The sequence below is a fragment of the Palaemon carinicauda genome, chromosome 44 (assembly GCF_036898095.1).
Source record: "Palaemon carinicauda isolate YSFRI2023 chromosome 44, ASM3689809v2, whole genome shotgun sequence".
NCBI classification, from domain to species: Eukaryota; Metazoa; Arthropoda; class Malacostraca; order Decapoda; family Palaemonidae; genus Palaemon; species Palaemon carinicauda.
The window spans coordinates 43,132,020-43,147,573 of NC_090768.1; the positions used below are offsets into that span (position 1 = coordinate 43,132,020).

A 15,554-nucleotide genomic window follows, 5' to 3' on the forward strand; every position below is an offset into this window, starting at 1 on the left:
GGCAGCGGGGAGCCTTTCCCTCCCCATTAATCTCTACTTCTTCCTTTCTTCCATCTCTTCTCTTCTCCCTCCTACCCGCCACTCACACCACGTCGCCACTCTCCTGGGTAGTTCGTTAGCCCTATGATATTTGCCATGTTTAATTCCTATGGTTTAACTGTTATTGTAGTTACCGTTCCTTTAATGTTTAGATATGCTTAGACATGTAAGGTTTGATGCCTTTTGCGATTCGACACTCAGTTGATTCCTTGTCGTCTTAGTTATTTAGTCTTACGTTCCCTATGTCATTTGGCTAGTTGGTAATTGGACGTTTTCTTACATTATTATATTATATTATTGTCGTACATGGTGATTGTATTCTCCTCATTATGTTATTACTTTATTGGGCTTGGAAGGCATTCTCTGGTACATTTTCACCGGCCGTCACAGGTCGACCCAGTAAAGGGATTTTGACGAAGAAAAAATCTATTTCTGGGGAGAGACCTGTGACGCCCGGTGAAACCCTTCCCGGTTATTTTTGTACGGACCCACCCTGTCCTTGCCAAGCCATGTGTTCTTGCAGAAGGATGACCTGGAGGGTGTTCGTGTGGGTGGCGGTGGCGTGGTGCAAGTGTGGTTTCTGGGGTCTTTGTTACGGCCCTTTCCTTTGATGAAGGTGTTATCTAATTGGAAGACAGCCTGTGAATAGTGGTTTTCACACGCCCCCGATGTAGACACGACACTCACGAGGTGCTCGCGCGAGGGTAGTAACCTCTGCATTCCATGCTTTTATTTTTCTCTGGTATATTTGGAAGATTTATATCAGAAAAGGTAGATAGAAGGACTTTTCACCGGGCGTCACAGGTCTCTCCCCAGAAATAGATTTTTCCTTCGTCAAAATCCCTTTTTCATAATAAAATAAATTTTTGATCATACTTACCTGGTAGTTATATATAATTTAATTCCCACCCTCCTCCCCTCTAGAGACTAAGGGCAGGGAAGATCTGAGGAATAGTTGGAATGGTTCCATGTACCTGGGTAGAGGGCGCACAGGTGGTACACCTGGCTACCCAATCGGCGATTGCCGCGAGTTTTGAAATTCTGCCGTGATGTCAGGGACGTAAAGCTATATAATAACTACCAGGTAAGTATGTTCAAAAATTTATTTTATTATGAAAATGTCATTTTGATTGTTAACCCTTTTACCCCCGGGGTATTTGGAAATTTCCAACCCTTAACCCCCAAGGGGTTATTTTTTTACAAGCACATTTTGCAGTATATTTTTTTTAAATTGCTCTAACAGCCTTAATTTTTGTCATAGAGAGGTCAGGTTGGTCTCATTCTCTTGGAAAATGCCTGAATTTTCTAAATAAAATTATCAAAAAAATATGAAAAACTAATTTTTATAGCATTTTTTCGCAAGGACGTACCGGTACGTCCATGGGGGTAAAGGGATGGCTTTTGTGAAACGTACCAGTACGTCCTTTGGGGGTAAAAGGGTTAATAACTTTGCTTGTACTGTAGTTATTCATTTCCTCACTGGGCTATTTTTATCTGTTGGAGCCCTTGGGATTATAGCATTCTGCATTTCCAACTAGGGTTATAGCTTAACTTGCAATAATAATAATAATAATAATATGAAAAAAACTTTTTGTACCATAGAAACATTATTTGTGTCTTACAACCCATTAACTATAATTTGCCTTATATATTGCATACAATTATAATAAAATATTGTGAAAATTGTTAAGAAATATGAATGCTTTTAGTTATTTTTTTACATATAATGCCTTAAACAAACGTCTCATTTTGTATGTACTGTATTTATTAGTTTCATCTATAAAACTCAAACTTTTGTAGGTATTTTTTTTTTATAATAAAATATTCAGTTGATATTTTTTTTCTAAGAAAACATTCAGTTAATACTTCAACCACATATTTCTTTAGGTAATTTATATTATAAAAAAAACTATAAAAACAATATTATAGAATGCAGCCTCTAAAAATAATGTTTCATAAATTTCATATACTGTACGGTAATAAACAAAATAATATAGGTTAGTCATATGACATTTTTCATTATGTTGGCATTAGTGTTGCTGGTTGCATAAACTTGTAAAGTGTTGGCAATGTACAGTTTAAGGCTGACACAGCTTAAACAAGGCAATATTATCATAATTACAATTCACATAAGATTGGCTACCCATACGTTAGGAGTCTATTCTATAGGTTGTCAAACAAAGCATAGTGTACAGAGTACAGTACTGTACAGTATGCCACATTAGATAGGCTATAGAAAATGGATGAAAGTTGGTTTGACAAATGTCAAAAAGATAGAGTTTATCTTGATGAAGAGCAAGTTGAGATAGTGTACGCAATTTGCTATCTAACCAGCACTATCGAGGTAAGTTGGAATTCAAGACAAGGATATAACCATCACAAGCAATTAAAAAAATGACTTTATCAATGGCTTGTATATATTATAAACAATCATCTCAATTTTGGAAATACATATACAGTACAGTACATTTAGAAAAAAGGTAAACGCTTTTAGCCCCCATGAAAATACATTGGTCCTAAAAGCTTCAATTTTAAATATAGAACTTACCCGCTGGTTATATAAAAGAGCTGAAGTCCCTGACGCCAGGGCAGAAATTCAAATCTCGCGCTATCGAAGATACGCCAGGTGTACCAACCGCACCCTAGCGGTAGAACAGGTGGAACTACACACCAACTCCAGTTCTTCTCTCTGCCGTCATAGCTGGCTGACATATAGAAGTTCGCTCTCGTGTTTTACTCTCTTGGGAAGTTGTTTGGTGATGTACAACGTTCTTTTTTGAGTTTAAGCTATCGTTGATTAATTTCCCTTGGTTCTTATCTTGAAATCTTTTTGTTTGAGATTTTCTTTATTGTTTTTTCCCTTACTTTTTGCTTGTCGGTCTCTCACGTTAGCTTTAAAAATGGCCGACTCCTCCCCTGCTCAGCGTAGGTGTGTTAGTGAGGGTTGTCGTACCCGACTTCCTAAAGGATCTATTGATCCTCATTCTATTTGTGTAAAATGTAGGGGTAAATTTTGTTCATTAGATGATAGGTGTAATGAGTGTCTTTCCTTAACTGATGATGATTTTGTTACTTTCGATTGTTATGTTAGGAGACTAGAGAGAGATAGAGTTAGGCGTAGTTCTTCCCGATCTGTGGATAGAGCCTTACCTAATTTACCTGTTCCTAATCCTGTTCCTTCCCCTGTGGTGGTAGATCAGGAACCTACTATGAAAGACATGTTTACTGCTATTTTGTCTCTTGGTGAGAAAGTTGAGTCCTTAGCAGCCGATAGAAATACTATCTTTTCCGAGTTAAAGGTATTGAAAAACCGTGAGCCTATCGGAACTGTGGAAAGTGTTTCAGTGTCTGATGTGGTACCGAAGAATCGTGACTCTCTCAGTGTTGTGACAAGTGTTGATAATGTGTTTAGTGTTGCGGAGGGTGCGTCGGCACGATCTTGTCGTTCACCTAGCCTAAGACCTCTTTCGAGCTCTCGAACCCATGGGAGAAGTAATGTCGAACGGCTTAAGGGAACGAGAAGCGTCATCAATCGTGCAGACGTCCCCTCGAACGTTCCTGTTGCCGTAGCTCAGGTCGTTCACCCTCATCGTAGGAAAGGTGTGGTTCATGCGTTATCCCCGTCTTCCGATGAAGGGTCGGGGAGTGAGATCTGGCGTCGAGCGTCAAGACCGCTTAAACGGATGCATGATGTTTCACAGCGTCGGGAATCGCCTGTGCGTCCAGGATGTAGTTCGTGGGGTTCACCGGAACGTTTCCGTTCTCCCAGCGCTTGCACTCCGGCCAAACGTACAGATCACCGTGTTCGTGTGGATATGATTCCTTCCGATTCGGACCTTGTTACTATTCATGCACCCCCTCTTCCATCGGATTGGCTTTCTTCCCCCGAAATGCGTGGTGACGTTGGTGCGAATCTTCCTTCTAGGAGTTCTGTTGATCCGAAATGGTCTGCGCTTATGTCTATGAAGGAACAACTCTCGTCGTTGATGGATTCTTATCAACCAGGTGTTGGCGTTATGTCTGGGCGTTCGATGTCAGACCAGTTATCGCACAGACGTTCGATGGTCTCTGGTCTTGACGAGTTATCACTTAGGCGGTCTCCCAGTCATAGTGTTCAACACCAGGTTGATTTTGATGAGTCGCGTCAGAGAGTTTTGGTTGACCAGTTTTCGTATTCTGGTCGCGGGGAAGAACATCGGCGTCGACAAGTGGACGAGACGCGTCAACGATTTGAAGTAGTGGATCGTCCGCGTCAACAACTTTTGGACGCTTCGCGTCAAAACATTGATTCGCAGCGTCGACATCCCGACTACTTCGATCGTTCGCGTCAACAGTCTTCGGACTTTACGCGACCTCTCGGCGATCTTCGACAGTTACCTTCTGATTTCAAGCGTTCTTCTGTTCAACAGCAGTCGGATTCGAAGCGATCTAGGCAGTTGTTGGTTGAGGATGATCGTCTACACGTCCGTGTTTCGCATCAATCTACTTCTACTTCTCCCCATCAGATTGACGCAGATGTTGGCCTTGACAGGCAGTCCCATCCAGACGTTGTTCCTTCGGTTCAGGCTGCGGCTGTTGCTGCACTGCCAGAAGACGAGCCTGAGGAAAATTCGGATGAGGATGATCCTATTGAGGAAGTCTCTGAGAATGAGGAGAAGCATTATCAGCATGCTGTGGATCTTCGCAAGTTATGCTTATTCTGACTGGAATTTTCCCGGATTCATTTACCCCTGTGGCCCCTCGTTCTCCGCCTTCTGAATTCATCTTAGGTAAAGCTACCAAGGTTCCAGTTTATACCAAGATGGTTCTTTCTCGATCCTCTAAGCGGGCCTTGAAATTAATGGGTTCTTGGTTGGACTCCAAGAAATCTTTTGGCAAGACGGCCTTTGCCTTTCCTCCCGCTAGGTTAGCCTCTAAATCTAGTGTGTGGTACGAGACTGGTGAAGTGTTGGGCTTGAGTTTTCCTTCGTCTGCCCAAGGGGATTTTTCAAGTTTGGTAGATGCTTCTCGTCATCTTGCCTTAAGGAAAACGAAGATTTGGTGGTCCATTTGCTTAAAGGTCTGTTCAGGGCCTTCGAAGTTTTTAATTTCTTGGACTGGGCTTTGGGGGCTTTGAGTAAGAGGGTCTCGGATATGACGGAAACGGACACTAGTGGTTTGGTTCATTTGATGTCCTGCTTGGACAAAGGTGTGAGGGATGGCTCCAACGAACTTGCTGCCTTGTCTACAGCTGGAATTCTCAAGAAAAGGGCCACGATGTGCTCTTTTCTCTCTGCAGGAGTGTCTCCCTACCAGAAAACGAGCCTTCTTTTCGCACCTTTGTCTAATACCTTATTTCCGCAGGAATTGGTAGGCGAGGTGGCTACTGCCCTCACGCAGAAGGCCACACATGACTTAGTTACTCATTCGACTAGGAAAGTTTTGCCTCCGTCATTCTCCTCTCGTAAACCTAAGGAATCTTCTTCTGGGTTTCGACCTCAGTCCTTTCGTGGGAAGACCTCTGGAAGAGGCTCTTTTAAACCAGAAGGAAGGAAGCCTAGAGGCAGAGGGGGCAAGTCCGGCCGAGGTAAAGTCTGACTGCCCTTTCCTTCAGACAGCAGTGGGTGCCAGGTTGACTCACTTCTGGGAGGCTTGGGAGAGGAATGGAGCGGACCCCTGGTCCGTCCAGGTGTTAAAGGAAGGCTACAAGATCCCCTTCCTGGCCAATCCTCCTTTAGTCACAGATCCAGTGGATCTTTCGCCCAAATACAGAGGGTCCCAAGAAGCAAGCCATGCTTCTGCAGACGTCTCTTTTATTAGAGAAGCAAGCAATAGAGGAAGTGCAGGATGTTACGTCTCCGGGGTTTTACAACCGCCTTTTCCTAGTACCCAAGAGTTCCGGGGGGTGGAGACCGGTTCTGGACGTAAGTGTGCTAAATGGTTACGTCCAGAACTCGACGTTCATTATGGAGACTCAGAAAAAACAGTTCTGGCAGCTGTGAGGAAGGACGATTGGATGGTCTCTATAGATCTTCAGGATGCCTATTTCCACCTTCCGATTCATCCCAGCTGCAGACGTTATCTGAGGTTCGTGGACGGAAACAAGGTCTTCCAGTTCAGGGCTCTTTGTTTCGGACTCTGCACGGCTCCTCTATTGTTCACCAAGATCATGCTGAACGTGGCAAGCATGCTGCATTCGAGGGGAATCAGGGCCTCTCTGTATCTGGACGATTGGCTGATAAGAGCCTCCTCAGCCTATTGTTGTTTGAAGGACCTCAAGATGACTTTGGATCTCTCCAGAGAACTGGGTCTCCTGGTGAGCTCGGAAAAATCACAACTGATTCCATCCCAGGAGATTCTTTATTTGGGGATGGAGATTCACAGTCGGAGTTTTCGGGCTTTTCCGTCGTCGGTGAGAATCCAAGCAGCCCTCCTAAAAGTCCAAATGTTCCTGAAGAGAGATCTTTGCTCCGTCAGAGATTGAATGAGCCTTTTGGGGACTCTCTCGTCGTTAGAGAAGTTCGTGACCCTGGGGAGGTTGTACTTGCGTCCTCTTCAGTTTCATCTCAACCGCCATTGGAAGAAAGGGGACAGCCTCGACAGGGATTGCATTCCCATCTCGGCTTCCATCAAGTCTCATCTTCAATGGTGGGACAACGAGCCCAGACTGAAAGAAGGCTTGTCTTTACTTCAGAGGAACCCAGACCTCGTGTTGTGTTCCGACGCCTCCAGTTCGGGGTGGGGAGCCACTCTAGAGAAGCAGGAGCTTTCGGGGACTTGGACGGTGGAGCAAACCTCTCTCCACATCAATCAAAAGGAGCTTTTAGCTATTCATCTGGCTCTCATCGGCTTCGAAAACCGGATCAGGGGCAAGGTGGTCCAAGTCAATGCGGACAGCACGACAGCTCTGGCCTATATTGTGAAACAAGGCGGGACCCACTCTTGGCCTCTGTACGAGATTACAAGACTGCTTCTCGTCTGGGCGGAGGAAAGGAAGGTGACTTTTGACGCGGTTCATCCAGGGGGTCAACAATGTGAGTGCAGACAGACTCAGCAGGAAAGGTCAGGTTCTCTCCACAGAATGGATTCTGCACCCGGACATCTGCAAGAGTCTGTGGCGGTTATGGGGTCGACCTCTCGTGGATCTCTTTGCCACCGCGAAGACCAAACGGCTAGAGTGTTACTGCTCTCCGGTTCCAGACCCCGAAGCTTTGCACATAGACGCTTTTCTGATGAACTGGTCACACATGGAGGTTTATGCTTTCCCTCCGTTCAAGATCCTGTACAAAGTGATTCAGAAGTTCATTTCACACGAGGAGACCAGAATGACACTGATAGCTCCGTTCTGGCCGTCAAGGAGCTGGTTTCCAGAGGTACTGGAATGGATGGTGGATGTTCCGAGAAGCCTTCCCATGAGACCCGATCTTCTCAGACAACCTCACTTGGCCCGAAATCATCAAAACCTCCGAGCTCTACGTCTGACTGCCTTCAGACTATCGAAAAACTCGCTAGAGCTAGAGGATTTTCGAAGAAGGCAGCCAAGGCAATTGCAAGGGCAAGAAGGTCTTCAACCATCAAGGTGTATCAGTCCAAGTGGGAGTTGTTCAGGGAGTGGTGTAGGACTAACGTGATTTCCTCTTCCAGTACCTCGCTTTCCCAAATAGCAGATTTTTTTCTTGGACCTTAAAGTTAAGCATAACTTCTCGTCATCTACTATTAAAGGTTACAGGAGTATGTTGGCGACGGTTTTTCGACACAGGAACCTAGACCTTTCTAATAATAAAGATCTACGAGATTTACTTAGGTCTTTTGATACGACCAAGAAGATTCAAACAGCTCCCATCGCCTGGAATTTGGATGTTGTCCTTAAATTTCTCATGAGTGACAGATTTGAGCCTTTACACTCGGCTTCATTTAAGGACTTAACCTTGAAAACCCTTTTTCTGGTTACCCTCGCCACTGCGAAAAGAGTTAGTGAAGTACACGCTTTAAGCAGGAACATTGGTTTTCGGAATGGGAAAGCCATTTGTTCTTTGCAATTGGGGTTCCTGGCCAAGAACGAAAACCCTTCTCGGCCATGGCCCAAATCCTTTGAGATTTCTAACCTTTCTGATTTGGCTGGCGTTGAATTGGAAAGGGTTCTCTGTCCAGTTAGAGCGCTACGGCTTTATGTGGACAGGACTAAGAATCTGAGAGATAACTCAGACGCTCTGTGGTGTGCAGTCCGGAAACCCTCGATGCCCATGTCTAAGAATGCCTTGTCTTTTTTCGTTAGATTGTTGATTCGAGAAGCTCATGCTCAGTGTGATGAGTCGGATCAGAGGCTCCTCAAAGTCAAGACACATGAAGTCAGAGCGGGTAGCGACTTCAGTGGCCTTTAAACAGAACCGTTCTCTGCAAAGTCTGATGGATACAACATTTTGGAGAAGTAAGTCTGTTTTTGCATCCCATTATTTGAAGAATGTTCAGACTCGCTATGAGGACTTTTTTACGTTGGGTCCTTTTATAGCGGCAAATGCGATAGTAGGTGAATGATCTACCACTACGTTCCCTTTTTTCCTAATACCCCTTTTCTATCTCTTGGAACTCGTTTGTTATGGTTGTTTGTGGAGATTGGGCGTCAGTCTTCCGCAATCTTTGATTTGGTTAGGTGGTCAATTTGTTCCTTGAGTGCACCCGGAACAAGGGTATTGGTTGAGGTTCTGTCATGTTATAGGTGGTTGTACCGTTTGACAGCTCCTAGAGATTTTCAGCCCGAGTGGATTACTAGATCTCTTAAGGATAGCGGACGAAATGAGGCAGAGTATCATTGCTGTCAGCTTCCTTATCAGATGAGAACTGCTTAAGTTTATTGTATGTAACCCTTAAGTGAATTTTCTATATGTAGCTGTCTCTGACCCGCCACCAAGGGGTGTCAATCAGCTCTTTTATATAACCAGCGGGTAAGTTCTATATTTAAAAATGATATTTTCATAATAAAATAAATTTTTGAATATACTTACCCGCTGGTTATATAAATTTAACACCCACCCTCCTCCCCTCTAGAGACTACCTATGGTATGGCTATGAGGCATGGAAGAACTGGAGTTGGTGTGTAGTTCCACCTGTTCTACCGCTGGGGTGCGGTTGGTACACCTGGCGTATCTTCGATAGCGCGAGATTTGAATTTCTGCTCTGGCGTCAGGGACTTCAGCTCTTTTATATAACCAGCGGGTAAGTATATTCAAAAATTTATTTTATTATGAAAATATCATATTTTCTTCCAACACCAAGGGTAGTTGTAAACTGTCATAATGTCAGGCATAAATGAAACCATCATTTAAAAATAAATACCATTTACTTATAAAATCTATTGGGCCCTAATCTTACTCTTATGTATAGCCAAATTTTTTTTATAACACTGAAGACTGCAAAGGGGAATTCCAGTTTCTGAACAAGAGTACTTCTTCGGATTTGAACAGCCTTCTACACCACACACCTTCACTTTCGGACATTCACTGGAAAAGGAAGAAAATATTACAGCCTACTAATACCTAAATACACCATTCACAATAACTGTATATCCTCTAAATTGCTACATCTTTCTCTTTAATGTATCAAAAGGAGCTGAAAAATGTTATTTTTATTAATAAAATAAATTTTTGAATATACTTACCCGGTGATCATATAAGCTGTCAGCTCTGCTGCCCGACAGAAAAACCTACGGTCAAAATACGCCAGCGATCGCTATACAGGTAGGGGGTGTACATCAACAGCGCCATCTGTCGAGCAGGTACTCAAGTACTCCATGTAAACACAGAACCAATTTTCTCCTCGGTCCACTGGGTCTCTATTGGGGAGGAAGGGAGGGTCCTTTAATATATGATCACCGGGTAAGTATATTCAAAAATTTATTTTATTAATAAAAATAACATTTTTCAATATTAAACTTAGCCGGTGATCATATAAGCTGATTCACACCCAGGGGGGTGGGTAGAGACCAGCATTACATGTTTACATTATTATGAGCTAAGTATTTTGTATTTCATTTTAGCAGTTATTCAAAATAACAAACATAAAATAAATAAGTACCTGGTAAGGAAGTCGACTTGAACAATTACTCTGCCTTTTTAAGTACGTCTTCCTTACTGAGCCTCGCGATCCTCTTAGGATGCTGAGCGACTACTAGGAGCTGAAGTATCAAGGGTTGCAACCCATACTAAAGGACCTCATCAAAACCTCTAATCTAGGCGCTTCTCAAGAAAAGAATTTGACCACCCGCCAAATCAACCAGGATGCGAAAGGCTTCTTAGCCTTCCGGACAACCCAAAAACAACAATAAAAAACATTTCAAGAGAAAGATTAAAAAAGGTTATGGAATTAGGGGAATGTAGTGGTTGAGCCCTCACCCACTACTGCACTCGCTGCTACGAATGGTCCCAGGGTGTAGCAGTTCTCGTAAAGAGACTGGACATCTTTAAGATAAAAAGACGCGAACACTGACTTGCTTCTCCAATAGGTTGCGTCCATTATACTCTGCAGAGATCTGTTTTGTTTGAAGGCCACTGAAGTTGCGACAGCTCTAACTTCATGTGTCCTTACCTTCAGCAAAGCATGGTCTTCCTCATTCAGATGGGAATGAGCTTCTCGTATCAACAGTCTGATATAATAGGAAACTGCATTCTTTGACATAGGTAAAGAAGGTTTCTTAATAGCACACCATAAAGCTTCTGACTGTCCTCGTAAAGGTTTAGTTCGTCTTAAATAGAACTTAAGAGCTCTAACAGGGCATAAGACTCTTTCTAGTTCATTTCCAACCAAATTAGAAAGGCTTGGAATATCGAACGATTTCGGCCAAGGACGAGAAGGTAGTTCGTTTTTGGCTAGAAAACCAAGCTGTAAAGAACATGTAGCCGTTTCAGATGAAAATCCGATGTTCCTGCTGAAGGCGTGTATCTCACTGACTCTTTTAGCTGTTGCTAAGCAGACGAGGAAAAGTGTCTTTAAAGTGAGATCTTTAAAGGAGGCTGATTGTAGTGGCTCGAACCTTTCTGACATAAGGAATCTTAGTACCACGTCTAAATTCCAACCTGGTGTGGCCAAACGACGCTCCTTCGAGGTCTCAAAAGACTTAAGGAGGTCCTGTAGATCTTTGTTGTTGGAAAGATCTAAGCCTCTGTGACGGAAGACTGCTGCCAACATGCTTCTGTAACCTTTGATCGTGGGAGCTGAAAGAGATCTTTCCTTCCTCAGGTATAAAAGGAAGTCAGCTATTTGGGTTACAGAGGTACTGGTTGAGGATACTGATACCGACTTGCACCAGCTTCGGAAGACTTCCCACTTCGACTGGTAGACTCTAAGAGTGGATGTCCTCCTTGCTCTAGCAATCGCCCTGGCTGCCTCCTTCGAAAAGCCTCTAGCTCTCGAGAGTCTTTCGATAGTCTGAAGGCAGTCAGACGAAGAGCGTGGAGGCTTGGGTGTACCTTCTTTACGTGTGGCTGACGTAGAAGGTCCACTCTTAGAGGAAGAGTTCTGGGAACGTCCACCAGCCATTGAAGTACCTCGGTGAACCATTCTCTCGCGGGCCAGAGGGGAGCAACCAACGTCAACCTTGTCCCTTCGTGAGAGGCGAACTTCTGCAGTACCTTGTTGACAATCTTGAACGGGGGGAATGCATAAAGGTCTAGATGGGACCAATCCAGTAGAAAAGCATCTATATGAACTGCTGCTGGGTCCGGGATTGGCGAGCAATAAGTTGGGAGCCTCTTGGTCATCGAGGTTGCAAAGAGATCTATGGTAGGTTGGCCCCATGTGGCCCATAGTCTCTTGCACACATCCTTGTGTAGGGTCCATTCTGTTGGGATGATTTGACCCTTCCGACTGAGGCGGTCCGCCATGACATTCATGTTGCCTTGAATGAACCTCGTTACTAGAGACAGGTTTAGATCTCTTGACCAGGTGAGGAGGTCCCTTGCGATCTCGTACAACGTCATAGAATGGGTCCCTCCTTGCTTGGAGATGTACGCCAAGGCCGTGGTGTTGTCTGAGTTCACCTCCACCACCTTGCCTAGAAGGAGGGACTTGAAGCTTTTCAAGGCCAGATGAACTGCCAGTAGCTCCTTGCAGTTGATATGTAACGTTCTTTGATCCGAGTTCCAAGTGCCCGAGCATTCCCGACCGTCTAATGTCGCACCCCAGCCCGTGTCCAATGCGTCCGAGAAGAGAACGTGGTTGGGGGTCTGAACAGCCAGGGGCAGACCCTCTCTGAGGTAGATGTTGTCCTTCCACCAAGTCAGTGATGACTTCATCTTCTCGGAAATGGGGATCGAGACCGCTTCTAGCGTCTTGTCCTTTCTCCAGTGAACAGCTAGGTGAAATTGAAGGGGACGGAGGTGCAGTCTCCCTAACGCAATGAACTGGTCCAGTGATGAAAGCGTCCCTATCAGACTCATCCACTGTCTGACTGAACATCGGTCCTTCTTTAGCATGTTCTGGATGCATCCTTGGGCTTGACTTATTCTGGGGGCCGACGGAAAAGCCCGAAAAGCTCGACTGTGAATCTCCATCCCTAGGTACACTATAGTTTGGGATGGGACCAGTTGGGACTTTTCCATATTGACCAGGAGACCCAATTCCTTGGTCAGATCTAGAGTCCACTTTAGATTCTCCAGACAGCGACGACTGGACGAAGCTCTTAGAAGCCAGTCGTCCAAATAGAGGGAGGCTCTGATGTCTGCTAAATGCAGGAATTTGGCAATATTCCTCATCAGTTTCGTAAAGACAAGAGGCGCCGTGCTTAGGCCAAAGCACAGGGCTTGAAATTGGTAGACAACCTTCCCGTAAACGAACCTTAGAAAAGGTTGGGAATCTGGGTGGATGGGGATGTGAAAGTAAGCGTCCTTGAGGTCTAAAGAGACCATCCAGTCTTCCTTCCTGACCGCTGCTAGAACAGACTTTGTCGTCTCCATGGCGAACGTCTGCTTTGTGACAAAGACATTCAGAGCACTGACGTCTAGCACCGGTCTCCACCCTCCTGTCTTCTTTACCACTAAGAAGAGACGGTTGTAGAAGCCCGGGGATTGATGGTCCCGGACTTTGACTACCGCTCCCTTTTCTAGTAAGAGAGACACCTCTTGCTTCAAAGCTAGTCTCTTGTCCTCCTCTCTGTACCTGGGAGAGAGGTCGATGGGAGTCGTTGCTAGAGGGGGCTTGCGCAAGAACGGGATCTTGTACCCTTCTCTGAGCAACTTCACAGATTGTGCATCTGCGCCCCTGTCCTCCCAGGACTGCCAGTAGTTCTTGAGTCTGGCTCCCACTGCTGTCTGAAGAAGGTGGCAGTCAGACTCTGCCTCTAAAGGACTTGGTACCTTTCTTCTTACTCCCACGTTTCCCTTCGGCACGAGCACCTCCTCTGCTGGAGGCTCTGCCACGAAAGGGCGGAATAAATCTTGACGCTGGAGTATCCATCCTGGGTCTAGACACGGTAGGCAAAGGGGTGGCTTTGCGGGCAGATGACGCAACCAGGTCATGCGTGTCTTTTTGAATCAAGGAGGCAGCAATCTCCTTGATCAACTCCTCTGGGAAAAGGCACTTAGAGAGAGGAGCAAACATAAGCTCCGATCTCTGACATTGTGTTACTCCAGCTGACAAGAAGGAGCAAAGGTTTTCCCGTTTCTTGAGGACCCCGGAAACGAACGAAGCCGCAAGCTCACTGGAACCGTCCCGTATGGCCTTGTCCATGCAGGACATAATGAGCATGGAAGTTTCCTTGTCAGAAGGGGAGGTCTTCCTGCTCAACGCTCCCAAACACCAATCCAAAAAGTTAAACACTTCGAAGGCTCTGAACACTCCTTTCATCAGATGGTCTAAGTCTGAAGGAGTCCAACAAATCTTGGAGCGTCTCATGGCCAGCCTGCGGGGAGAGTCTACTAGACTTGAGAAGTCGCCCTGGGCAGAGGCAGAAACTCCCAAGCCGAGAACTTCTCCCGTGGCATACCAGACGCTCGATCTGGAAGCGAGTTTCGCAGGGGGAAACAAGAATGCTGTCTTCCCAAGGTGCTTTTTGGACTGCATCCAATCTCCCAACACTCTTAAAGCTCTCTTGGACGAGCGGGCGAGGACGAGCTTCGTAAAGGCAGGCGCGGATGACTGCGTGCCTAAAGCGAACTCAGATGGAGGAGAGCGTGGGGCTGCAGAAACAAACTGATCAGGATACATCTCCTTGAACAGTGCAAGAACTTTTCTAAAGTCCAATGAGGGAGGCGTGGTCTTGGGTTCGTCGATGTCCGTGTGTGGGTCGTCAAGGTGTGCAGCGTCGTCATCATCAGAGAGTCCATCGTCTGAATGCTGAGGAGGAAGCGGCAAAGGAGTAGGAATTGGCTGGTCAGCTGAGTCCGGCAGCACGGGTGCATGCGTGACTGCACTGGACGCAACGTCATGGAACTGTTGGCCAGTCTGTGAGCTGGCAACAACCATAGCTGCGCGGGGGCGCAAAGCGTCTACTCCTGACTGTCTAGTCTGCTGTGGGCGAGTAGTGGTAACCACAGTGGGTTGCGGAGGTTGACGCACCGCGTCAAAACAAAACAACTTAGGTTGTTGTTGTAACTCGCGAACGTCAACGGAGGGTTCCGTGCGTCGCTGAACGTCAACATGCGGCTGGCAGGGTACACTGCGCATGGGTGGCGGGACTCTCACAGCTGGAGTGCGGGAGAAGGTAGCCTCAGCGTCTGCTGGACGCACAACCGTGGTTGGTTGTAGGCTAACGGGTGCAGCGTCAACCTTCTCCGCACGAAAGTCCTGCATTAAAGATGTTAACTGTGTCTGCATGGTCTGCAGCAAAGACCACTTAGGGTCAACAGTAGCAGGTGCGGCAACAGACGGTGTTACTGCCTGTTGCGGTACCGCTTTGCCTCTCTTAGGAGGTGTGCAGTCATCGGAAGACTGCAGCGAGTCCGAACTGACCCAGTGGCTACAACTGGGCCGTTGGACTTGCGCGGAAGGGACCGACTTGCGTTTAAGAGGTCGTGAGACCTTGGTCCATTGTTTCTTCCGAGAAACATCTTCCGCAGACGAGGAATAAATGGGCTCTCTCGTCTTCTAGTGGGTGGGGCGATCTTGGCAAGATACGTCCGAAACCACGGAGGGAACGTCTGTCCGCTGATTAAAGCCTGTCGAACCCTTTGGTCGTACGACATTGCTTCTCCCCTGGGCTTGGGAGCTTGCAAGAGGTCCCGGACTGGGAGGACGACAGGCACGAACAGACGCACCCTCAAGCGCAACACTAACACTTTCCACAACACTACCACTCACTTTGTCACTACCCACTGCACTCTTACCCTTCAACTCCTTGACGTCTGCCATGAGTTGGTTACGGTCACTCGCCAATGACTCGACTCTCTCACCCAGAGCCTGGATGGCACGCATCATATCTGCAATCGAAGGTTGTTGAGTGCTAGAAGGGGGATCAGGAGCAACCACTACAGGGGAAGGAATAGGTTGTGGGGCATGGGGAGAGGAAAAATCAACGGAGCGAGATGAACTTCTCCTGACTCTATCTC

The 15,554-nt window shown here is 46.1% G+C and overlaps 1 protein-coding gene and 1 long non-coding RNA gene across 2 annotated transcripts in view; one reads left to right on the top strand and one right to left on the bottom strand.

Annotated features, from left to right (window-relative positions):
* Nucleotides 1–15,554, top strand: part of LOC137634438 (uncharacterized) — a 62,824-nt gene that overhangs the window by 29,400 nt on the left and 17,870 nt on the right. The gene's annotated exons all lie outside the window — the stretch shown is intronic.
* Nucleotides 9,337–15,554, bottom strand: part of LOC137634437 (INO80 complex subunit B) — a 29,036-nt gene continuing 22,818 nt past the window's right edge. Inside the window, exon 7 of the mRNA XM_068366835.1 lies at nucleotides 9,337–9,515. Within this exon, the coding sequence (XP_068222936.1) occupies nucleotides 9,368–9,515 (148 nt within the window). The 3' untranslated portion in view covers nucleotides 9,337–9,367. The remainder of the gene's footprint in view (nucleotides 9,516–15,554) is intronic.